The sequence below is a fragment of the Melanerpes formicivorus genome, unplaced genomic scaffold, assembly GCF_026170545.1.
Source record: "Melanerpes formicivorus ecotype bairdi unplaced genomic scaffold, bMelFor1.0.p_v2 SCAF_4, whole genome shotgun sequence".
Taxonomy (NCBI): domain Eukaryota; kingdom Metazoa; phylum Chordata; class Aves; order Piciformes; family Picidae; genus Melanerpes; species Melanerpes formicivorus.
Window position 1 is genome coordinate 250,572 of NW_027142356.1, and position 25,203 is coordinate 275,774.

At 45.5% G+C, this 25,203-nt stretch overlaps 1 protein-coding gene across 1 annotated transcript in view; it reads right to left on the minus strand.

The window, feature by feature from the left end:
- The window catches only part of SNCA (synuclein alpha), a 73,714-nt gene extending 54,401 nt beyond the window's left edge, over positions 1-19,313 (minus strand). Inside the window, exons 1-4 of the mRNA XM_068171056.1 lie at positions 19,102-19,313; positions 17,331-17,476; positions 8,625-8,666; positions 1,665-1,810 (exon numbers count right to left, since the gene is read on the minus strand). Of these exons, the coding sequence (XP_068027157.1) occupies positions 1,665-1,810; positions 8,625-8,666; positions 17,331-17,451 (309 nt within the window). The 5' untranslated portion in view covers positions 17,452-17,476; positions 19,102-19,313. The remainder of the gene's footprint in view (positions 1-1,664; positions 1,811-8,624; positions 8,667-17,330; positions 17,477-19,101) is intronic.
- Positions 19,314-25,203: the final 5,890 nt, after the last annotated feature.

The following is a 25,203-nucleotide window of genomic DNA, read 5'->3' on the forward strand; positions in this document are numbered from 1 at the left end:
CCAGGGGAGGTTTAGGCTGGAGGCAAGGGGAAAGTTCTTCCCAGAAAGAGTAATTTGCCATTGGAATGTGCTGCCCAGGGAGGTGGTGGAGTCACCATCACTGGAGGTGCTTAGGAAGAGACTGGATGGGGTGCTTGGTGCTAAGTTGATTAGATGGTGTTGGGTGATAGGTTGGCCTCGATGATCTCAAAGGTCTTTTCCAGCCTGGTTAATTCTATTCTATTCTATTACAGAAAGGATGATCCTTGAGTTTCAAGAGCTACAAACAGAGAGGATATCCTTCATGTAAAGCCACAAAGGAGTTTCAGCAGAACCTGGAGGGACAGACTGTGGTGGCCATGCCATGCTCATGTATCCACTGGCAATTCATTCCATACTCCATTTTGTAAATCTCCAACATAGTTCTTTTAAAGGACCATGGCGACATCAAAAGCAAGATTTTACTTATAGCTGAACAGAAAAGGACCAAAAAGCCCCTCAGGAAAACTGCTTTGAAAGAGAACAAAACTGTTTGTCAGATGTTTTCAAGACCAAGGTGAATGACTACCACAACATTAATACTCCTTTTTTCCTCAGAACTAAAGCAGCAATAGGATTTGTCAAACAGACAGCAATACACTTCAATAGCATGTAAAGAAGAGATTTAAAGGATTCAGTTTTAACAGCTCCTCTGGACATTATCTGTCAATAAGCTACAACATAGAACTTCTCCATGACAAATCCACATGACACCTGTACTTTTGTGCAAATACCAATATGCTTAATAATCCTAGGTTTTTTCTAACACAGAAAGGTTTATACAGAAAACAGCACAAAAAGAAGCATCTGTCTCTTCTGGGTTATTTTCTCTCTCCACACAACAATATACACGCTTTAGAAAGCATCATTCCCACGAGCTATCTGAGGCTACCTTTCGCCTAGTCTAAGTGGAGGATTGTAACTGCAGCATATCAGCAACAAAAACATAGTAACACTTGGTATTGGTATTAATGTTCATCTTGGTGCTGGAATAAATATCTCTAGTGTTTTATAGGATGAGCTAAAGCAAATTTCAACTGAAGAATTCACAATCGTTTGGAAGCATTTTTGAGTTTGTGTCACCGTATTAATGAAGGATAGCAATCCTCCAGATACATCTTGACTTTAGATGTAAAGTATCAATCCAGACAACGGATTAGTGCACAAATCCCTCTGTTCTTCATCCACAGAGGACACAAATCATACTGTTAAACCTGAGTTTTGCTGTTTGACCTTTGAGCTCTAGCAGGGTGCTTTTCAATCCCAAGTAATTTGGAAAAATAGTTATCTTCATATGCAAGAGTACAGCAATCCTACAGATGCTGGCCCTCACTAGAGGCTGCCAAGCTCAGAATCACCACTAGATCACACTTTAAACTGTGATCCAAATCTGCTAAGGCTCTTCAGAGTAGTGAAGTTCCATGCCTAATCCTACTCCAGTTCCCAAATCCTCCAAGTCACTCAAAATACAAGTTATAAACAGCAGAGATTCTCTTTGCTGTTCATTTGTTCATCAGCATTAACAGAAATCATCCTGCATGCATGCTGCTGACAGACACAAAAGAAAACACTCCATCTGCCCCTCAGTTCAGAGAGACCACTTGTCATTCATTTCTTCACTTAGAAAAGACACTAAACAAACCAACCTGTTTGGCCAACTGATCCTTCTTCACCAATCCAGTGGCTGCAGCAATATTCCCTGCTCCTTCCACTGTCTTCTGGGCCACCGCTGTCACTCCTGTCACTACAGCTCCCCCAACATTAGATACTTGTTCTTTGGTCTTCTCAGCCACTGAGCAGAAACAGAAGATGGGAAAAAAAACCAAAACAAACACATTATGGTTCTGGGAGCTGTAAGTTTTTCAGAAAAGCCTATCAATCCCTCACAGCCCAACACTGTGAAAAGCCAAAATGCCATTACACTTCATGTACATCAAATGCACAATCTGGTAAGCAGAAGTAAAAAATGTGCACCCTAAGTTATGGCTCAACTTCTTTCACATGACAGACAGTTCCCATTTTTCATTCACGTCTAGCTATACTTTAGGGAAGAAAACTTCTTACTTCAGGGCCTTCACTACGCCCAACTCACTCTGTAACACATAATAATTGCATTCAATATATCACTATTTGGACACACATCCCGTTAGTTCCCCAAATGCTTGCTGCATGTTACAGGGTATGGAAGATAAGATTTTTTTACATTTAACTCAAAAAACATTGATTGTTTTGGCTTTCTTTTTGAAAAATACACTTAATAGGCAAAGCTACCATTACCCAATTTAAAACACAACCCGTTACCCAACTCTCTGTGCTTTCTGCCCCACTGATCGGTCCATCTATAATGTACTAATCCACTGACTGAATGCCAAAGATGCTAAAACAAGCTGGATTAACAGCTAACATCCAAGCCCCAGGGAAACAACAACACATTTAGCTTACACATAGATCAGCAGTTGCTATTCCACCTTTCAGAACATCACTGGATTCTTTCTGCTCATTCATCCCCAAGGGCTCTTTCCGACAGCAGCTTGCACTACACTGCAACTGCTCTAGGGAAAAAGATGGGATGACTTCCTGCCTTAAAGGTACACAGGGAATGGTCTGCCCAGGGCAGTGCTGGAGTCACCATCCCTGGAGGTGTTTAAGCAGTGTGTGGAGCTGGTGCTTAGGGCCGTGCTTTAGTGTTGACCCTGCAGTGCTGGGTCAAAGGTTGGACTGCATGAGCTTTGAGGTCTCTTCAAACCAGATGTTTTCTGTGATTCTGTGAAAAACATTCAGTATATAGTGTAACTTTAACTAATACTATACTTTTTGCAGCCCAAATCTCACTGGATCCATAAAATGTATTTATCAACCTATTTGCACCTTCTATGAGCAGGGGACGCATTCTGCTTGGTAGACAGGCCATCTTTTCAGATGGGGAAACACATGCAAAAAGACTTTCTATGGATAGGTGTCCACATCACAGGGCACACAGCATAGATTGCTATGACAAATAAAATAACAGCAATTGCAAAAAAAGATAGAATGGTAAATGATGTATCTAACACATGATTTTTAATAAAACAAAAGCAAATAATAAATTATATCCTGATTGAAAATGGAGGCAGATCATTTAATGTTTGTTCCTACTTGAAGTGAAAAGTTAGTAACCAAGCATTATTTATTTGATTATCAAAATCATGAGCTTTCATTGCAGAGCAGGGCAGCAAGGGACTTGAACACTGCCTGAGATTAAACACAGAAAAAAAATCTGTTCCTATTGTCCAACCTATTCATGCTGATCAAATACAAAATAACAACAAATTCCATTGCCATATTTTTGTCCAAACCTGAACAAATGACACAAAAGCCAACCAAAGCACCCACCAAACCAACCAAAAAACAAACAGAACCCAAAAACTAATGAAAACAAAGCAAAAAAACCAAAACCCTAACCAAAAAACAACACTCCCCCCAAAAAAAAAATCAACCAAAAACCCCAACAAAAGTGGGGTTTGCTGAAAAGCAAATATTGCCCTCAGGCAAGGTTGGACACGATGCTAGGAAATGCAGAAAGACAACTTTTTAGAGGTCCCATTTGATTATTACCAGCTACAGGCTACAAAAAGCTCTAGATTCTGCACATAAAACACATACAGGAGAACCAATCCTGCACACATGTGTCTTAAGGTGAGTGTCCTGGCAACACATGCTATCTTCCAAAGAATGGTAAGACCTGATTGCGCATGGAGTCTTTCCAAACTGAGCAACACTATCAGATGGAAACTCGTTAACACTTTCACATCATTTAGAATGACAAGAAGAGATCTCAAACAGAGATATGTAAAGAAAAAACAGCAACGTGCAAATATATAGTTTAAAATGATATTTACTCAAGAAACAAAACCCAAACACACAGACACACAAGAGGTATTTTGGGTAAGTTTTGATACAGCTTTTTACTTTTCCTCTGTCTCTTTCCTTCTTTAGGAAAGAAGGGAAGAAAACCTAACCTATTAGATAATGTATAAAGCAGTGTCCTTCTTGTACGAATTTTCCTCTGTTCATTTTTTTTTCCATAGAAGTGACAGACTGCTTTGAAAACTCCCTTTTCCAACAGAGATAGACTAGGAGAATGCTGAAAAGCAACAAACACTGCGGGCTTGATGCTGACAAAGGATCACCTATCAGCTGCTCTTCTGACCAAATGCTGAAGGATGGTTGCACTGCATTCATTGCCTGTAATCACAATTAGTTCCACTAGATCAAGATTTTTACAAAATGCACCTCAAAACCAATGAAGAAATGGAGTGAAGTTGGGTGTATTCTGGATGTTGCCATATAAAACATCTAGTTCCCAATGCCATTGTCAGCCCCCCCCCCCCCCCAATTTCTAAGCCAGTAGTAATTCTCATTGTTGTAATGAAAAGGAAAATAAGAGAGAGAGTGAAATAAACCCTAAGACAACTGATGCAAGTGATAACTACTGTTTACCACCAGTCTCTGAGCAGTAGCCCCCAGCCAACCTTCACCCCTTCCCCCACGCTATTGCTGAACATGATGTCACACATTATGGAATATCCCTATGGTCAGTTTGGGTCAGCTGTGTCCCCTCCTAACTTTTTGTGCACTCCCAGCCAACTCCCTGGTGAGGCTGGGTGAGAAGTAGGAAAGACCTTGGCACTGTGTAAGCACTGCTCAGCAGTTAACTCAAACATCTCAGTATTATCAGCTCTAGCACAAACGCAAAACACACCTCCACACCAGCTACTATGAAGAACATTAACTGTACTGCATCCAAATCCAGCACACAGATGTAACACAAGTAAGCTGACACCAGACATACCATGAAAGACCTTTCATACACTGCCTTGAAGATAAATCAGGTGAACTACACACATAGCACAGGTTTGCAAAAGCACTCCTACCAGTAGGAGAAATCCAGACGTGCAAAATGCCCTTGACTTTCATTCTGCTATTGCCCTGCTTGGTGAGCACCACCTCTATTAACTTCCTTGCTAGTGCTGTCAGTTGCTGTTCCCACATCTGTGATGGTATTAGATACATGTGCCTCAAGTCTCATTCCACTACAATCCTCTACTGGTTATAGTAATAACCCCTCTGATAAGTTCTCTTGATTGAGGTCTAATAAGCTGCAATTTCAAACCTAACAACAGCATGCATGTTCAGTCTGAGGCTAAAGGACTTTCATAGATGTTCTGTTTAGTTTTGTTACTAAAAATACTCTTAATTGACAAATTATTGGTTACTGGTTGCAGTTCAGACCTAAAATGATTCTTGAAAGTCAATTTAAAATGCAAATTTACTGGTGTTTTTTTTTTTTTTTCAGTTTAGAAATGCTAACAGGAATACACATGCCCAGCATTAACTTCAAAATTTGAAAGTGTGGCTGGTGCTGAGACACAAGACAGCCCTAAGCAGCATTTGAGAACCCTCACAACTGTCACAAATTCCAATCAGTTTACTTCAAGTCTGAAATTTATTTCTTTCCTATTCCCTTTCTATCATCCCACCCAAACAGCTCCAGTAGGACAGTACAAGAATCTTCTAGGACCCCTGGGAGTGATGAGGCATGTCCATACTGCAGTGGCAGTGCCGGTGCACACAGCAAGCACATCTCATCTGAAACGGCACAGTGTGCTGATGGAAATGGACCTCAGGCTGGGATCAGCAAGTAAGAGCACAGGTGTGGCTTTCCTCCTGCAACATTATTGATCTTGGCCCTACTTCTGTAGCAACTAGAGTGAGCTGGGCTGTTTGCACCTGAGACAGCAGAGCACAGCTGTGAAACTGCACCATGCATTGATGGAAACATACCTCAGGCTGGGATGAAAAACTACTAAGAGTTCAGTTGGTATTCAGGTATTAAGTTTGAGTGGAATTCTCTGTGTTCACAGATATACCAGTTTAAAGGCCTCTCCACCAGTTATTCCAGCTTGCAAGCAAAAGCACATTTTCCTCATTGAGACAGGTGGATTTCATCAGGCCTTAACATAATTTGTGCTTCAAGACTCTTCCATGATTGTAAACCACAAAATTCTGGCAGGAGCATTAGTCCTGGAGCCAAGTATTGATGCCTTGGGCATGTCTGTTCCTTCCAGTAATGAGGAGAGATTCTGGAAGAAAAACAGTACCTGTGCTCTTGAACCCTTAAGCAGTCTTCCCAAGGCCCTGAAATCTCTTTTTATCAACCTTGCACTTCTGGTCACAACATCATTAGTACCTATATGAAAGATCAGGTTTGAAGGTTGTACTAAGCTTCCTAGTTACCTATCACACCCCTGTTTCAGGGGGGTGGTGTAGCCATAGTAGCCCCTGATAATGAGGTCCCATTGGGTGATGACTGTATGGACCCCATTACTGCTCTAGCAAGGGAATTCCGGAAATGCAGAGGGCAGAGAATCTCTGAAGTCCTCTCAGGAGTCCTTTATTACAGCATTGTAGAATCCCCAGCATTACAGAATTTCAGAGTTCCACTTACTGAACAAATCCCAGCAGCCCTTAACAGAAGCAGCAGCAACAGAGTGTAGAAGTCCCAAGAATACCCCTGGCAGCATCCCTAAACCAAAGCCCTAGCCAAATTCCCTAATCAAAAATCTATTGCCCAAAGCACCTGATTTTTATATACTTTCTTTATCTCTCACATTGACCCACTAACCATTAGGATCCAGCAATGCGTATAAACTAAAACATGCTCCAATCAAAGGTGCCAACATGTCAGGAGGCTGCTTTCTGCAGTAGCTTTCCTCAGGCACATTGTTGGTTTGTTCCTCACAGTGTCTGACTCGCTGGCTAGAGAATCACTCACTTGGCACAAAGTCCCAGCAGGACAGTGGCTGCAACAGTCATCTAGTGACATCCCTACCTGGGGCTTAGAGAGGCAGCAAACTTCACTGAAAAGAGGGTCTGGTCTACAAACAGGTGCCTGTGCTCTGTTCACCATAACTTGCCATTGTTTCTTCTCAGCGCTGGTCTTAATGCCAGTCTTGCTCTGAGTAGTTGCCTTGGGTTCTTACACAGGTTCCTCCTACCTTATCATGTATATTGTCTACCATACCCAGAGCCTTGTACCTATTCTGTAAAGGTATCTGAGAGGGTTCCTCTTACAGCTCCATACAATAACTTGCTTCCTATCCTCCATAGCCCCCTCAATGCTGCCTTCCTCCTGAAATATTACTCATCTTGGCCCTACTTCTGTAGCAACCACAGTGAGCTGGCCAGCTTGCACCTGAGATGGCAGAGCACAGCTCCATGCATTTTAGACTCCAAGATGCACCTCCTCCTGCAGCTCGGCCCCCAGGCAGAGCAGCTCATCCCCCCATGTCACACCCCTGCAGGGGCCTTCACCCTCCTTCTCAGGCAGTACTCCCACACTCCCCCATAGCCTGAAGCTCAGGTGGCTGCACCACGTATTCCAACAGGAACATTGCTTGTGGGGCTGCATTGGCTCAGCTGGGAGAAGAAGAGGACAAGCCCAGTCCGCTGCCACACACCTGCTCACAAGCCATCAGTCAGCATGGCTACAGCTGGTATCAGTCACCCTCTCTCACTGAAGTCATGGCAGGGCAAGAACAGCAGTGGTGGGAGCACCACTACTGCTCCTCACCCTGTCATCTTCACACAATAGTTACACTACACTGTAGTTATAGAGAAGCCTAATGGTAGCTTGGGAATCATCACACAAGCTGCAGACAGCAACCACAGCTGTATGGTAGGGCTGACTTACCAACTGCAGAGGTGAAATTCCATTTTGCAGCCCAGCTTCACTGTGGATGGGCTGTTAGACTTCATGAACACACTGATGACACTGTTCACCTTAACTCAAACACTCCCTGTGGTTATTCCTTTCTATCTAGCTCTTACAGTCCCTACTGTATCAAGAAAACTTTTTCTGTTATTTTCCCTCCTTCATTTATTACAAGAATTCCTGCCTCTTCCACTAGAATCAGTCCTGTCTGACTGTGAGCTCCTAAACGAGCAAAGTCCTCCTGACATGTCCCAAGTTCCTCCCAACTTCGCCCTCCACAGTCATCATACACTACCATTCCTCTTCTTCAGATCCCACTTTTCTGCCTCCCTAGATCAAGAGACTAACCTGGGCACCCAAGTCAGGTTTTAAGCCATGAGGTCAAAGATCTCATAGCACAAAATAAAGAAGTAAGAAAGATTTCACTTCTTTATGCCAACTAGTTTATAACTTTCCAGTACAGAAAATTTCACCTTTGGGAAAAACAAACCAACCCACACCAGAAAAACAGAGCCCCTTGCTTCAGCAGGTTTTACAAATACAAGCTACTTGCTTGTCTTTAGGAACCTGGTTTCATTAGTCTCCTGGTTCACCCTAGTACAGATTGACTTTGATTCAGAATGTCTTTTTAAAAAAACCCTTCTCACACAAAAGCAACTATAGTAAAATTACATGCTTGATTGTAAAACAGTGGAGGCATTGTGGCAGAATTAACATTGTTAAATGTTGATACAATTTTTATATCATTCGTAAAGAGGAGTGCTCCCCAAAAAAACACACACAATTTTTAACAGCTAAATGGTTGGTTAATCAAATGTAGGGAACAGTTGAAATTAAGAGACAATCGTCTTACCTGTAGTGACACCATGAACAACTCCTTCCTTGGTCCTGGAACCTAAAGGAAGAACAGTATTAGGTTGAAAACACATGACCTTAAGTACTGGTGAAGACTAGATGACTGATAAGGAGGGATGAATATACAGATTATACACAATTGCATACAGTATTTTCTAAGATTATTAGAATTAAAGGGAAAGAGCAAAATCATCAATAAAGAGCAACTGCATAAATGTATAGTGACTGTGGAAAGGTGACCAATCCTGGAAACAACACTCGTGTGGTTTATTTATTGTACCTGCTGCCTTCCTTGCCATCTTCTTAAGGCCAGTGTTAAACTTCCCAGTTTGAAAACTCACATGGATGACTATGCACAGAAACCACTTTACTGTTAACATCCTACAGAGACTCAGGTGTTTGTAGAAGATCGCAGCCACATTTTCCAGAAGACCCTTACAATTGCTTCTTGAAACACTTCTCCAGAGCTCTACTGAACAGACAGACCTAGAGGTTAAACTAACAGGGAGCTGTTAATCAGCAAGGGAAACACTGAGCAGCAGGTAATGCTGAATCATGAAGATGTTACCAGGGTCAAAATTCAAGGTATGCTGCATCCAGTGAACTCCTTGTTATACCCATATGTGACAACTTACTAATCCTGAAGACAGCAACCTAGGCCTGGGACTAGGCTGAGACATAATGCAAGATCTGTGCAAGCAGCCAAACTCTGCCACCCTGAAGACCAAATGAAACAATTTCTCACATCTACAGTGGCAAGAGAAAAACAGAAAAGAAGAAAAAAAAGCTGTTGAAAACACTAACTCCATGCTTTTTCCCTAACAGAGCTCTATTTGTCCTTACCACATTCTACAATTTGGCTGAATTTCATAGATTAGCACCCATTTGTGAACTATGATGCTTAAAAATGTGCAATTAACCATTAAGAGACAGAGTTTCACAGCTCCTACTTTAACATCGCACCAGCAATAGGATGCCTTTTTTGTATTCTTTATTACCAACACAGAAATGATCCTACTTATAATGCATTGTTTTTGTCTCTATGTTATTGTTTGAGACCATCTACACTTCTGACTTGATGCTAATAAAATGATATAGCTAAGCAGAAATATATGAGAAAAATAATGTTTTACAATAATACAACTCAACCCTGAAATGCAATAAACAGTCACGAAGATGTCCAATTTCATAGAATCACAGAATCAATAAGGTTGGAAGAGACCTCAAAGATCATCAAGTCCAACCTGTCACCACAGACCTCATGACTACTAAACCATGGCTACAAGTGCCACATTCAAGCCCTTCTTGAACACCTCCAGGGATGGTGACTCCACCACCTCCCTGGGCAGCACATTCCAGTGGCCAACAACTCTCTCTGTGAAGAACTTTCTCCTCACCTCCAGCCTAAACCTCCCCTGGAACAGCTTGAGACTGTGTCCTCTTGTTCTGGTGCTGGCTGCCTGGGAAAAGAGACCAATACCCTCCTGGCTACTACCTCCCTTCAAGTAGTTGTAGAGAGTAAGAAGGTCTCCCCTGAGTCTCCTCTTCTCCAGGCTAAACAACCCAAGCTCCCTCAGCTTCTCCTCACAGGGCTGTGCTCCCGACCTCTCCCCAGCCTCTTTGCCCTCCTCCAGACACCTTCAAGAGTCTCAATGTCCTTCTTAAACTGAGGGCCCCAGAACTGGACACAGGACTCAAGGTGTGGCCTAACCAGTGCTGAGCACAGGGCAGAATGACTTCCCTGCTCCTGCTGGCCACACTATTCCTGATACAGGCCAGGATGTCATTGGCCTTCTTGGTCCCCTGGGCACATTGCTGGCTCATGTTTGGCATACTGTCAACCAGTACCCCCAGGTCCCTTTCTGCCTGGCTTCTCTCCAGCCACTCTGACCCCAGCCTGTAGCACTGCATGGGGTTGTTGTGGTCAATGTGCAGAACCCAGCACTTAGATTTGTTGAATGCCATCATGTTGGACTCTGCCCATCTGTCCAGCCTGTTAGGGTCCCTCTGCAGAGCTCTCCTACCCTCTAACAGATCAACTCCTGCCCCCAGCTTGGTGTTATCTGCAAATGTACTGATGATGGACTCAATGCCCTCATCCAGACCATCAATAAAGATATTGAACAAGATGGGTGTAGCAGTTTGGGCTGGGTGCCCTCTGCTGTGTTCGTATGAGGGGTACTTCCTGTGCCCAAAAGTCCAGCCCAGTGGGTGGACACAGGAAATCAGGTATTTCATACCATAATTGCCTGTGTCACTACAAGATCCAGCGTGGGGTCTGGCACTTCCTCTTTCTTCCCTTGCCACCACCCAGTAACTTGGGGGAGATGTCTCCCAGCCTTGGGTCTGTCTAGGCCCAACGCTGGGGGATGGGCAGTCTCTGACCTGGCCAGCTGAGACTAGCCTAGCAGTGTAGTGTTGGCAGGGGGGAAGGAGGGGGGAGAAGAAGGAGCCCTGGGGGTCTTGAGTGTACCCTCAGGTGGGCATGGGATGTTTCTGGGTCTGCTTTGGGATTTCTTTTGTCACTGCGCTTCTGGCTCTCTGTAAACATTCACTGCTTTCCATTTAAACTTTCCATCACGTTTGCAATCCCTTTGTCTGAGTTGTTTTTTTTGTCAGTGGTGGGGAGGGGGTCTGCCTCAACCCCTCACAATGGGGCCCAGCACTGATCCCTGGGGGACACCACTTGTTACTGGTCTCCAGCTGGATGTGGCACCATTCATCACCACTCTCTGGGCTCAGCCTCCAGCCAGTTCCTAACCCAGCTCAGAGTGCTGCTGTCCAAGCCAGGGGCTGACAGCTTGGCCAGGAGTTTGCTGTGGAGGATGGTGTCAAAGGCCCTGCTGAAGTCTAGGCAGACTACATCCACAGCCTATGTATGCGTGGCACACTAAGATGGAACACAGTATTGAAAAGGCTCTGCTATCCACAAGCAAGAGCAGAAAAAAATGGATAAATGAGAGCAAAAAAGGTCTCGTCAAGTAAAACAACATTTTCCTTTCACTAGCTAATGAAGAGGTTAAACAGTTGAAAAGTCTTTTTCTCTCTTTAACCTGATTTTATCTTTTAAAAAAAGCTTATTTTCCCTCACTGAAAATATTTACCATTGAGAAAATTGTCCATTTCATTATATCCAAGGTGTTCTAGTCTAAGGACTTGCTTAGAACTTTGGTTCCTAATGCTGCAGCACCATGACTCCTGAAGAAACAAAGCACTTTGAGCACACAATAGAAACCAAACAGATGATGGATCTACCAACTAGAAAGAGACTTACACCATTTCAAGCTTATAATGCGTATATGGGAAGACTTAAGCATATGCTTTTAAATGCATTGTTAGACCTGGCCAATACCTTGTTCATCTTGTCTTGCGAGCCAAGCTATTAAAGACATGAAACATTGTGAACAGCAAGTATGCAGTTCTCTAGGGCTGCTAAGAGATGGATGGTACAACAGGAGTCCCTGAGGACCTCCGCAATCTCCAGAGGGATGTACACAAGTTGGTATTTACTTCACTTACCCTGCTATAACCACAACTAACATAGAAACATTAGTGTTTCTGTTAGTGGAAGACTGGCTTTCTTTAATGAGACCCATACCAAACAGAGATACGCATAGCCAAATCATTAATTGGCAACCAACCAGCTAAGCAGCGGTCAAGATCTTACAGCATATGTTGGAACTCAACACTATTTGCCCCATTACTGCACACTTGCATGGAAGTAGCTGTTTCTGCAGTCACAGCTATAGCAAGATCTAGAAGTACATGAGGATCTGCCAAAATAAGCCTAAATATAACAACATTTGAATTCAGTAGGAAGACTTCTGGGCAGCAATGCAGAAAATCTGATCATTTGCACTATTTGTAAGAGAATCTAGATGGGTTTCATTCCAGCATTCCCAAAACATCAGGACTCTTGCTCATTGTACCCTGCATAACAAGGGGTACAGAGGAATCACAGTAAAGAGAACATAATGATAAAGGAACCTGACGCTGACCTACACTACCTAGGTGATGCAGAAGCAACAGAAGCATGTGGTAATGCTTCTTTTCATTGCTACAATAGACAGGAGAAAGGAGAAACCAAAGCAGAATTTATTATTAAAAAAACACAACCACCACCAAAAGAAAACAAAACCCAACAAGGAACAAACAAAAATCCAAACAAACAACAACAAAAACACACCCTAGACTCTCTTAATGTCATTATTAACATTTTTGTCACTATGCAAAAAAGAAAGCATCTAGCTCAGTCCTGGGATTTTAGAGAGGCAGACTAGCACAAACATGTCCCCACTGAGATTCAAGTTGCTTAGTCAGAGCTAGTTAAAGAGAGGGAGATGTAAATCCAAACTAGAGGAAGGAGAAATTGTCTAAGGAAAATATTTGCTCCCCAGTGCTGAAGCCCATTATTCCACCAGATGGACCTTGAGCCCCTTGATTACTTCACTAGCTTTTCTATTACCCAAAGAAAATAAGACACCTTATGAAAAGCAAGTGCAGCAGAGGGATTTGGATGGTCTTGCCAAATAGGTCACAACTGCACTGTTTTACTCTAAGGCCATGTGCCAGCTAAGCACAGCTAGAAGTAAACTGCTAGCCACTCTGCTCCTGAAAAACTATTTCTTTGCTCTGCTAGAGTATAACATATAAAAAAAATCAGCCTGGAAATTTACAGTTCTGAGCACAGAACATGCCCTCAAGTGTCAACTGAGCAAAAAATTTGGCTCCCTGGTATGACACAGAGCTCAGAAGAGTTCTTGAGCAGTATAGCATTTCTTGAGCAGTATAGCATTAAGACCATGCAAGAGCACCTTTTTTGTCTCAGCTCCTGGCTTCAAAGTGATTGTGGCTAAGTACTGCCACTTGTTTCTTCACTGCTTCACATCAACAGCTTTTGAAGAATACATTAGAGACCCAGTTTCTAATCCGTGGCATACATGATGCAGCACAGGGCAGCTCAGTCCTTCCTAATCTATCATCAGGACATTGTTTGACACAAGGACAGCATCACAAAGGTCCCGATACTGAGCTTGTATGAGTCAAAACATCAAGACAAAGATGTAACAGCTAACAGAGCTGAACAGAAAGGTCCATATATATTCCATGCTTACATACCACTGATTTCAGTGGGAGTCCAATTCACCTAAGACATCCGGATGGAAGACTCTGCATTTCATTAATTCTCCAGTGGCAATGGAAGGCTGAATGTTATAGAGCTGTCCATTGACACTGAAAACAAGTCCCTCTCAGCCCAATGTTGTTAGGTTCTTTTTTTGCTAGCTGTCAGGCAACTTTCACAGTATAATCTGAAAACCCAACTATAGAGATAATGAGGAAGAAACTTTCAGAAGCTCAAATGCAGTGCACTGCCCTCCTCTGCTCATAATGGCACTTCACCACCTTATTATGCACTGCAACCATTACTAGCTAACAGAACCAAAAGATTATCACACCAACCTTAGCTGAGGCTGCTCTGGAGAGGAGCCACCCTTTTTGTGTGCTTGGGAAATAGATGAATATCCAGCTCCTCATTTCTAACCCTACTGGATCCCGTTAAAACTTCAGCTGGGGAAACTGTGTAACCCTATACAAGCTGGTACAGGCAAGCACATCAGCTGCCAGAGCTTCTGGAGACAACTTCCAACCAAAGGCTCTTTTACCTGAATCACTGAACATATGCATATAGCACATTCATCATGAAAAGCAGACATATGCTGTGGGAAGGGTCCCTCACTATTAGCAGTCATGTGAACAAGTCCCTAACATGGCTCAGAGCTCTGCTGCTCAGTATTTGATTCTCGAAATAATTAGCAAACCTGCCTTCCAAAGTTACACCTCAGCAAAAGCATCTCTGAAGACAACAGGAAATCTGTTGCCTTTGGAAGCAGAACTACGTTCAGATATCAGTACAGTACAGAGACCCTGTCAGACACAAAGATTAACTTGGAACACAATGCACAGCTGCTAAACAAAGAAATCAATGACTCCAAAAGCATGGTCAGGAACCATAAGAAAATAAGAAAGAGAAATCTCTATCCCTGAAAAATGATTCCAATCTCAAGCACAATGTTGAGTGAAAGGAGATCTATTTTGATAGACAGAAAATGAGCAGACATTTTAAAACATACTTATCTTCACAATTAGTTTTCAAAATGACTGCCATCTCTGCTGGCAAGAGCCCTGGGCTTGGCTCAGCAGCAAAGCCTGTTCTAAATGAGTAGTCCAAACTACAAAGAGCAGAAATCATTTGTTACACACTGGCACCAGCCTGCAAGGGCAGAGGGAGTCCTGAAAAGACACTGGAATTGTAGAAACTTCAGTGCTCCCCTTAAAAGAAATGCCTCTGGTTTTCAACTCCATTTCGATTCTCTTTGGTATCTTTGCACAGCTCCCTAAGCACACAGTTACAGAATTTATCTGGTACAAAAATCAACACAACTGAAAGAGTGAAGCTGGTGAGCCTAGAGAGAGGGCACCTCTAGGAAGACTTTATAGCCTTCTTCTTGGATTTAAAAGGGGTTATAGGAAAGATGGGGCTCTATCAGGGAGTCTATTGATAGGATAACTGTTTTAAACTGAGACAGGGTAGATTTAGACTGGATATGAGGAAGAAATTCTTTACTGTGAGGCACTGGAACAAGTTGCCCAGAGAAGCTGTGGATGTTTCCTCCCTGGAAGTGACTGAGCCTAGGTTGAACTGGGCTTGGAAGGTCCTGACCTAGAGGAAGGTGTCCCTGCCCATGCTGGGGAACTGGGAATAGATGTGATCTTTAAGGACCCTTCCAATTCAAGCTATTCTATGAAAGGATCTACAAAAAAGGGTATCTTTCCCCCTCTATTATTTTACAGATTTCTCCTGTTCATCAAATATTTTTTTTTTAATGACCACTTATTCATACAGTCTTGGCAGATTATTTTCCTGTGAAGTTTCCATAGGAGCATTTGCAAGACAGTGCTCTAAAGCCCAATACTTAACAAGTGAAGATGATGATCATGCAATTGAAATACTGATCTGGGATTCAAAAATAATTTTATACCAGGTTCTGTGTAAGCCTCTTGTGTGGTCTAGATAAGTCATTTAAAAACTGCATTGCTACCTGGGAGTCTACCTGCCCTACTTCATTAACTATAGTAGCTTTTCCTTCAGAAGACATGAAAATATCTGTTATGGTTTGCAATAGTATGTACAGAACATGAAGTCCTTTTCAAAAGATGCAGGGAGCACACTGCATTGGGTTAGGAACTGGCTGGAGGCTGAGCCCAGAGAGTGGTGGTGAATGGTGCCACATCCAGCTGGCGGCCAGGCACCAGTGGTGTCACCCAGGGATCAGGCCCATGCTCTTTAACATCTTTATTGATGATCTGGATGAGGGCACTGAGTCCATCAGCAGTAAATTTGCAGATGACAGCAAGCTGGGAGCAGGAGTTGATCTGCTGGAGGGTAGAGAGGCTCTGCAGAGAGACCTCAACAGGCTGGACAGATGGGCAGAGTCCAACAGCAGGAGATTGAACACATCCAAGTGCCGGGTTCTGCACATTGGCCACAACAACCCCATGCAGTGCTACAGGCTGGGGTCAGAGTGGCTGAGAGCAGCCAGGCAGAGAGGGACCTGGGGGTGCTGGTTGACGGTAGTCTGAACATGAGCCTGCAGTGTGCCCAGGCAGCCAAGAGGGCTAATGGCATCCTGGCCTGCATCAGGAACAGTGTGGCCAGCAGGAGCAGGGAGGTTATTCTCCCCCTGTATGCTACACTGGTTCGGCCACACCTTGAGTCCTGTGTCCAGTTCCGGGCCCCTCAGTTTAGGAAGGAGGTTGACTTGCTGGAGCCTGTCTAGAGAAGGGCAACAAAGTTGGTGAGGGGTTTGGAACACATCCCTGTGAGGAGAGGCTAAGGGAGCTGGGGTTGCTTAGCCTGCAGAAGAAGAGGCTCAGGGGTGACCTTATTACTCTCTACAGCTACCTGAAGGGAGGTTGTAGACAGGCGGGGGCTGGTCTCTTCTCCCAGGCAAGCAGCACCAGAACAAGAGGACACAGTTTCAGGCTGCGCCAGGGGAGGTTCAGGCTGGAGGTCAGGAGGAAGTTCTACACAGAGAGAGTGATTGCCCATTGGAATTGGCTGCCCGAGGAGGTGGTGGAGTCACCATCCCTAGAGGTGTTCAGGAGGAGACTTGATGGGGTGCTTGGTGCCATGGTTTAATTGATTAGGTGGGTTGGATTGGTTGATGGGTTGGATGCAATCATCTTGAAGGTCTCTTCTAACCTGGTCTATTCTATTCTATTCTATTCTTTGTCATAAAAACGTTAGCATCAACACGCCAAGCTGTCATCACGGCTTGTGCTCAGTTCCTGAATTAACCTCTAAAGTTTCTTCTCTGAAAGTTCCACTTAAAAGCCAGGTGTTTTATGAGATGCTCTGAAGCCATCTCCCACTTTGGCTTTTACAACAGAACATCATCCAGTACTGCATTACAGCTGTGCCACCACAGAACAACACAACATGGCGATATAAGAACCAACACTCAGCTGCAAAGAACTGGATTTCGGGAAGGCCCAACTCTCCTTTTGTTTGTTTTGCAATGGTCTCCTAAGAATGATTACATTTGGGTTTGCGTTTTTTTTGTAGAAGAGTATCTCTGACGAGGATTCAGCTATGAATGTCAGGGTACACTGACCAGCAACATAATCTCTGCTGTCCACCTACCCACATAGAGGACACCCTCCTTTGTCTTTCCTGCCGCCTCTGCCACACCCTGCTTGGTCTTTTCTGCTGCTGCTACAACTCCTTCCTTTGCCTTGGAAAGTCCTTTCATGAATACATCCATGGCTGAAGAATTTCTTCACACAGCTCTAGGAGAAAAATAAATAAATAAATGAGACCATACACTTTCAGTAAGACTTTTTTCCAGTTTTTCATCCCAAAAAGGGAAGAAAAAGTTCTTCCGTTAAAGAACTAGAAGGAGAAGGAACACGATTATGTGAATCACCTTTATTCACATAGCAAGCTAAACAGCACTGCCAGAGCAGCTCCCTCAGTCCCAAGCAAAGCTTGAGGAGCCTGTTTCTATAGACTCCTACAGAGAAGTTGCTGGTAACACAGTTCTGTTTGGAAAATGGATTCACCCATGCAAGTCTCTTCCTCACCTACCAAGGCATCATTTCCTTCATGGGATAGTTCTGTTCATGCATTTGATTGCAAGCCCCTGTGAAATGATGATACCCCACCTCTCTTCCAGAGGAAAAAGCCAACTTAAAACATTAGCAAGTTTAAAAAAACAAGAAACCAAAACAACCCCAAAACCACTTTCTAAATGACAAAAAATCACTTGTTAAGAAACTGCCATTACAACTCTGAAGGACTGAAGCAAATAGAAAAGTTGCTTTTCCAGGAGCCAAGCCTTTTGTGCACAGTCCACACAACTCTTCTCAAAACAGAATTCTCCCAGATGGGTTCGTTGCATGTATCAGGACCGAGAAAACGTTTTACTAAGAAGCCAAATCAAGAATGCGGGATTTTAAAACCACTGCTCTGAAGCTAGGAAGTGAGTTCCGTGGCAGCTATACAAGCCTGCGCTACACTCAAACTACTCAAATAGTAACTAAAATCAAGAAGACAGGGCCCCTTCAACAAGTCCCTTAATGATAGCCCTTTCTTTTCACCCACACAGAAAGAAGTGCTGCCTGTTAATTTTCTGTTCTCTGACAGCGGCTGAGTAGGAGGAGTGGATGTCTTGGACGGGATCTGGGCTGCCGCAGCTTTCTACTAACTCGTGACGAGCGTGTGGCCCCGGGCGGCGTTTGCGCTCTTGCCAAACTGCCCACGGTACCTGCTGCGCTGGGGCTGCGGAAGGGGGCACCTCACACGCACAGTGCCGGAGGCCAGTGTGGCTGCTCCGCCACGGGGGTTCCCAAGCCCGTCCCTATCCCTGGGCTGGGGGCAGCGCCGCGACCAGGTGTCGGGGGCACCTGAGGACCGCGGACGGGCGGATGTACATCAAATAACGCACAGACACCCACAGAGGGAGGAGGAGGGGAACGCAGCGTGGCCATAACCGCAAGCAGGCGGCCACGGCGCCCGGCCGGCACAAGGCGGCCACGGCGGCCGGCTTCTCCTCCCTGACCATGGCCGCAAGAGGACATTCAACAGGACATACATACACGTCTCTCGAATCCGTTTTCGGTATTTATATATATATATATATACACATATATATAAAATCATATGTATGTATATACACACATACATATCTATATATACACACATACATATCTTCATGTACACATACGCACACCCTCTACGGCTACACAGATACACAAAGCGCAGCTCTCGGTATAGCCGAAGCGGAGCCGCTCAGCCCCGCCGCTCCCTCCCCGAGTGCCCCGGGGGACCGCAGCCGCCACCGCCCCGGAGCGGTCACCGCGCCCTCGGCCGCCACGGGAGACGGGAGTCTGCCCCCCCCTGCTCCGCTACTTACCGCCAGGATCCTCGACACCGGCGACCGACCCGTTAGGAGCAAGCGTGACGGGATAGGAGGAGGAGGAGGAGGAGGAGGAGGAGGGCGACGGCGACACACGGCGCTGCCGCTTGTCAGCACATCGCTGAGACAGGCGAAAGCAGCCGGCTCTGTTGATACCACCCCCGACAGCAGCCCCGCAGGCAGCGAGTATGAGGGAGAAGAGAGGGGTGGAGGGAGGATGCGCCGCGGGAGAGAGGGGCGGAGGAAAGCAGGGAGGCAGCGAAAGAGGTAGGAAGTGGAGCTGCCTCCGCACGACGCCCCATTCTTCCTGCTCACTTGCTGCTAGGGTTTGTGTGGAGGGGCTGGGACCCCGCCCCGGCCTCCTGCGCCCACCATGTCACGTCCTCCGTGGGAGCGAGATGGCAGACGTGATAAACTGGAGGCGCCCGTTCCGTCGACACACACCAAGAGAGGAACAAGTGTGAGAGACCAGGCGACATGGTCCCCCTATCGCCCCGCACACCATCTGGCTCAAAAGACTGGAGCACCACATCATAGGAGTGTAAGGAACCTGAAGGATGGCCAAGGGCTCAGGTCCAGCCAACATGGATTTAGGAGGGGCAGGTCCTGCCTCTCCAACCTGATCTCCTTCTATGATCAGGTGACTGCCTGGTGGACATGGGGAGGCCTGTAGATGTGGTCTACCTGGACTTCAGCAAGGCCTTTGACACCATCCCCCATAGCCAACTCCTGGCCAAGCTGTCAGCCCATGGCTTGGACAGCAGCACTCTGAGCTGGGTTAGGAACTGGCTGGAGGACCGAGCCCAGAGAGTGGTGGTGAATGGTGCCACATCCAGCTGGCAGCCAGGCACCAGTGGTGCCCCCCAGGGATCAGTGCTGGGCCCCATCCTCTTTAATATCTTCATTGATGATCGGGATGAGGGGGTTGAGACAGTCATCAGCAAATTTGCAGATGACACCGAGTTGGGAGCAGATGTTGATCTATTAATGGGTAGAAGGGCTCTGCAGAAGGACCTCGACCAACTGGACAGATGGGCAGAGTCCAGTGGGATGCCATACAACAAATCCAAGTGCCAGGTGCTGCACTTTGGCCACAACACCCCCATGCAGTGCTACAGGCTGTGGTCAGAGTGGCTGGAGAGCTGCCAAACAGAGAGGGACCTGGGGGTGCTGGTTGACAGTAGGCTGAACATGAGCCTGCAGTGTGCCCAGGTGGCCAAGAAGGCCAATGGCATCCTGGCCTGCGTCAAGAATAGTGTGGCCAGCAGGAGCAGGGTTGTTTAGCCTGGAGAAGAGGAGGCTCAGGGGAGACCTTCTTGCTCTCTACAACTACCTGAAGGGTAGCCAGGAGGGAGTTGGTCTCTTCTCTCAAGCAACTAGCACCAGAACAAGAGGACACAGTCTCAAGCTGTGCCAGGGGAAGTTTAGGCTCGAGGTGAGGAGAAAGTTCTTCATGGAGAGAGTCATTCATCATTGGAATGTGCTGCCCAGGGAGGTGGTGGAGTCACCATCCCTGGAGGTGTTCAAGAGGGGATTGGACGTGGCACTTGGTGCCATGGTCTAGTCACGAGGTCTGTGGTGACAGGTTGGACTTGATGATCTTTGAGGTCTCTTCCAACCTTGGTGATACTGTGATACTGTGAAGCTGTTGATGGTGACTGCAGTACATGTGTTTCACTTCGCCAAAGCCTTAGAAAATCTCCCCAAGCATCTAATTGTTTCTTCTGCATACCCATTGGCTCTGAGTGGCCGGAGTTCAATGTACCTGTTCTCTCACAAGACACATGATTGCAGCTCATTGTGAAGAATGGGAGGTGATGCTGTTGCAGCTGTAATTTCAGCCTTAAGGCCATTGTGCACAAGCACACACAGAAATATCCCTGCCTCGCTCCTGCCAGATTGGCCAAAGCCTACACCTCTACTAGCATTCTCTACCATACTCTCCATGGCCACTGCTACTCAAGTCTTGAGCTGATGCACAGAACATTTTCCCCAGAAAGGGAAATCTGTCAAACTTCTCTGTTTTGGTAGCAGAATTTAAGCATGAAAAGTCAAGGCCAGTAGGAGACAAAGCATTAGAACAGATGGACTTTAAGCTTCAGTACAGCAGTTCATGTGCTGTATTACTTCCTGCAAGACCCACAGAAACAGTTTGGGTTTTGGGTTTTGCTGCGCTCCAAAAGGATAAGCAACATGGTATAGATGAGCTGCAAGGCTGTGAGCTGCAAGAAGCATCTTTCATGCATCATCCCATGCAGACAGCTGATACATCCCTGATTTTGTTCTCATTCTGAACACGTAGTGCAGAGCCTTCCTCTTGTCATGTTTCTTCATAAGCCTTAGTATTTCTGTGCTTTGGGTAAACTTTCTCTTGGTTCATTCCACTACTACTTTTAAGTAGCCAAACACTTGGCAATATGTTTTATTTCTTTGTGTAAAAAGGTATGCCCTCAAGGACAAAAAAAACCACAACACAACAACAACACCAAAACAACAAAGCAGCTCAGAATTTACACTGTGTAAGGTGTCTTACCTCATTAATCTCATGCAGCATGTTCACACTTAGTAGTGCATGAACTAGGTGTGATACTTCTACTTCTTCCCAGTTTGGGCAAGGGGACAATACGTATAGTTTCAGACAGTAAATAGAAGTGAATCAAAATCATATTCTTTCCACACATTGTTAACTGGCCCAGGTATATCTAAGTATACCAATTATATACCGAAGCATATCAATTATATACCTAAATCCATCAACTGACTCATGGAAATCCATTCCCTCAGAACTGAAGTGAATATTGCACTCTTTATGTAAGTGTTATCTTCCAGATTTAAAGAAGCCTTTTGTTTCTCTAGCATGTGAGCAACTGTGAGTGTGAGATGTTGCTGTTGATTATGCTGATGTCTGGATAGGCTTATTTGATTTATATATTTGTATATTTGTGTCTGTGTTTCTGAAAACTTTACAACAAACAGCTCAGATGTTTGCAGCTCCCAGCTTTTGCAAAGGTTCTTTTTTTGCCTTGTGTTTATCAAAGGGAGGCATTATATTCTGCTCTTAAACAAAGTAACAGCTTGTCAGTTAATAAAATCATGCAGCTAGAAATAGAGAGGTAAAAGCAAGAAGGATCACTTACCACAGCAGAAATAAAGCTTAACATTTCAGCTTTAGTATTCAAAGCAGGCAGCAGTTAAATTCTGAGAGAGAGGCACAGAAGGAAAAAAAAGTAATATGAACCTTGACACAAGAAATTCATTACGAAAATGGATAGGACTTTAGTGGAAAACAATTAAATATGGTAGGGAATTAGCATCACATCTCCAGGGCAATTGCTATTTAAAGCAAATTGTCTACAACAGCTGGATAGGATTTTTTTTCAGTTTGTCTCTTCAGTACTATTAGTATAACAGCAAGTCCTCCCCTGAAGCACTTCCTGTCTGAAGAAAGAATAGTAGCAAGCAGAGATTGCCCGCTGATTGCATTTAAACCGAACCTTTATTTAATGACACTGTTTACTTTGCATGAGCATCTGGAGCAAAAATCAATTCAGTAGCAATAAAAACTCCTTCGGTCTATCTTCTGTGTCTTGTGTCACAGGCTAACTTTTTGGTTTAGCTGCTAGAGATCAAGTTAATCTACTTTGTCACCATGAAAACAATTATAGGCAACTGGACAACACACAACACTAACGCTGATCAGAATTTACTATCACCAGGCTAAACAAACGCAAATGCAAGACTCCCAGATATATTCTGCTGGAAAACTGTTCCCCTAGATGCTTCATTGAAAGCTCTTCCCTGTTCTGTTTATTCAGAGTGACTCTGATTTGAGATCTTACTCAGAAGAAAGGTAGCTCTGAATACCTGGAAAGCTCTGAAAGATCTGCTGGGATCTCAACACAGCAGAGAGGAGACAGTCTAGGAGGTTCTTAAGAGTTCATGGAGGACAGCTTCTTATCCCAGGTGCTGTGTGAGCCTACCAGGGGTAAGGCTATGCTTGACCTTCTCTTCACCACTAGGGAAGGGCTGGTGGGTGATGTGGTGGTCAGAGGGTGTTTAGGGGCCAGTGACCACGAGATAATTGAATTCTCAGTATTCAGTCAATCTAAGAAGGGCAGCAACAAAACCTCTGGAGGGCAGACCTCAGGTTACTCAAAGAACTAACTCAGAGGGTTCCTTGGGAAACAGCTCTTAAAAACAAAGGGGTCCAGGAGAGCTGGACCTGCTTCAAGGAAGAACTCTACAAGGCGCAGGAACAGGCTGTGCCAATGTGCCGGAAGATGAGCCGCCGGGGCAGACGGCCTGGATGGGCAATGAGCTTCTGGGTGAATTGAGGGGAAAAAAGAGGGTGTACCATCTTTGGAAGAAAGGTGAGGCAATCCATGAAATGTTTAAGAATGTTGCTAGGTCATGCAGGAAAAAAATTAGGGAGGGAAAAGCACATTTAGAGCCCAGCCTGGCACTGCTGTGAAGGACAACAAAAAGTCCTTCTATAAATACATTAATAGCAAGAGGAAGGGCAAGGACAACCTCCACTCCCTGGTGGACATGGAGGGGAACCTAGTAACAAAAGATGAGGAAAAGGCAGAGGTACTTAACACCTTCTTTGCCTCAATTTTTACTAGCAGGACAGAACGTCTTGCAGACAGCTGGCCTGCAGAGTTGGCAGATGGAGGCAGAGAGCACCATAGTTTCCCTGTGATCCAGGAGGAGAAGGTAGGTAGAGATCTCCTCAGCCACATGGATCCCCACAAGTCCATAGGACCAGATGGGATCCATCCTAGGGTGCTGAGAGAGCTGGCAGATGAGTTGGCCAAGCCACTCTCCATCATTTATCAGCAGTCCTGGCTCACTGGAGAGGTCCCAGAAGATTGGAAGCTGCCAGCGTGGTGCCCATCCACAAGAAGGGTCGGATGGAGGAACCTGGAAACTCCAGGCCTGTCAGCCTGACCTCAGTGCCAGGCAAGATTATGGAACAGGTCATCCTTAGTGCAATCACACAGCACTTACAGGATGGCCAAGGGATCAGGCCCAGCCAGCATGGATTCAGGAAGGGCAGGTCCTGCCTGACCAACCTGATCTCCTCCCTCTGTGCCAAGGTGACTGCCTGGTGGATGTGGGGCAGGCTGTGGATGTAGTCTGCCTGGACTTCAGCAAGGCCTTTGACACCATCCCCCATAGCAAACTCCTGGCCAAGCTGTCACCCCCTGGCTTGGACAGCAGCACTCTGAGCTGGGCTAGGAACTGGCTGCAGGCTGAGCCCAGAGAGTGGTGGTGAATGCCACATCCAGCTGCCAGCCAGGCACCATTAGTGTGCCCCAAGGATCAGCCCCATGCTCTTTAACATCTACATTGATGATCTGGATGAGGGGATTGAGTCCATCATCAGTAAAATTGCAGATGACAGCATGCTGGGGGCAGGAGTTGATCTGCTGGAGGGTATAGAGGCTCTGCAGAGGGACCTCGACAGGCTGGACAGATGGGCAGAATCCAACGGCATGAAATTGAACACATCCAAGTGCTGGGTTCTGCACATTGGCCACAGCAATCCCATGAAGTGCTACAGGCTGGGGTCAGAGTGGCTGGAGAGCTGCCAAACAGAGAGGGATCTTGGGGTGCTAGTTGACAGTCAGCTGAACATGAGCCAGCAGTGTGGTGCCCAGGTAGCCAAGAGGCCCAATGGCATCCTGGCCTGCATCAGGAGCAGTGTGGCCAGCAGGAGCAGGGAGGTCATTCTGCCCCTGTACACTGCACTGGTTAGGCCACACCTTGAGTCCTGTGTCCAGTTCTGGGCTCCTCAGTTTAGGAAGGAGGTTGACTTGCTGGAACGTGTCCAGAGAAGGGCAACGAAATTGGTGAGGGGTTTGGAACACAAACCCTATGAGGAGAGACTAAGGGAGCTGGGGTTGCTTGGCCTGGAGAGGAGGAAGCTCAGGGGAGACCTTCTTGCTCTCTACAACTCCCTGAAGGGAGGTTGTAGCCAGGTGGGGGTTGGTCTCTTCTCCCAGGCAAGCAGCACCAGAACAAGAGGACACAGTCTCAAGCTGTGCCAGGGGAGGTTTAGGCTGGATGTTAGGAAGAAGTTCTACACAGAAAAAG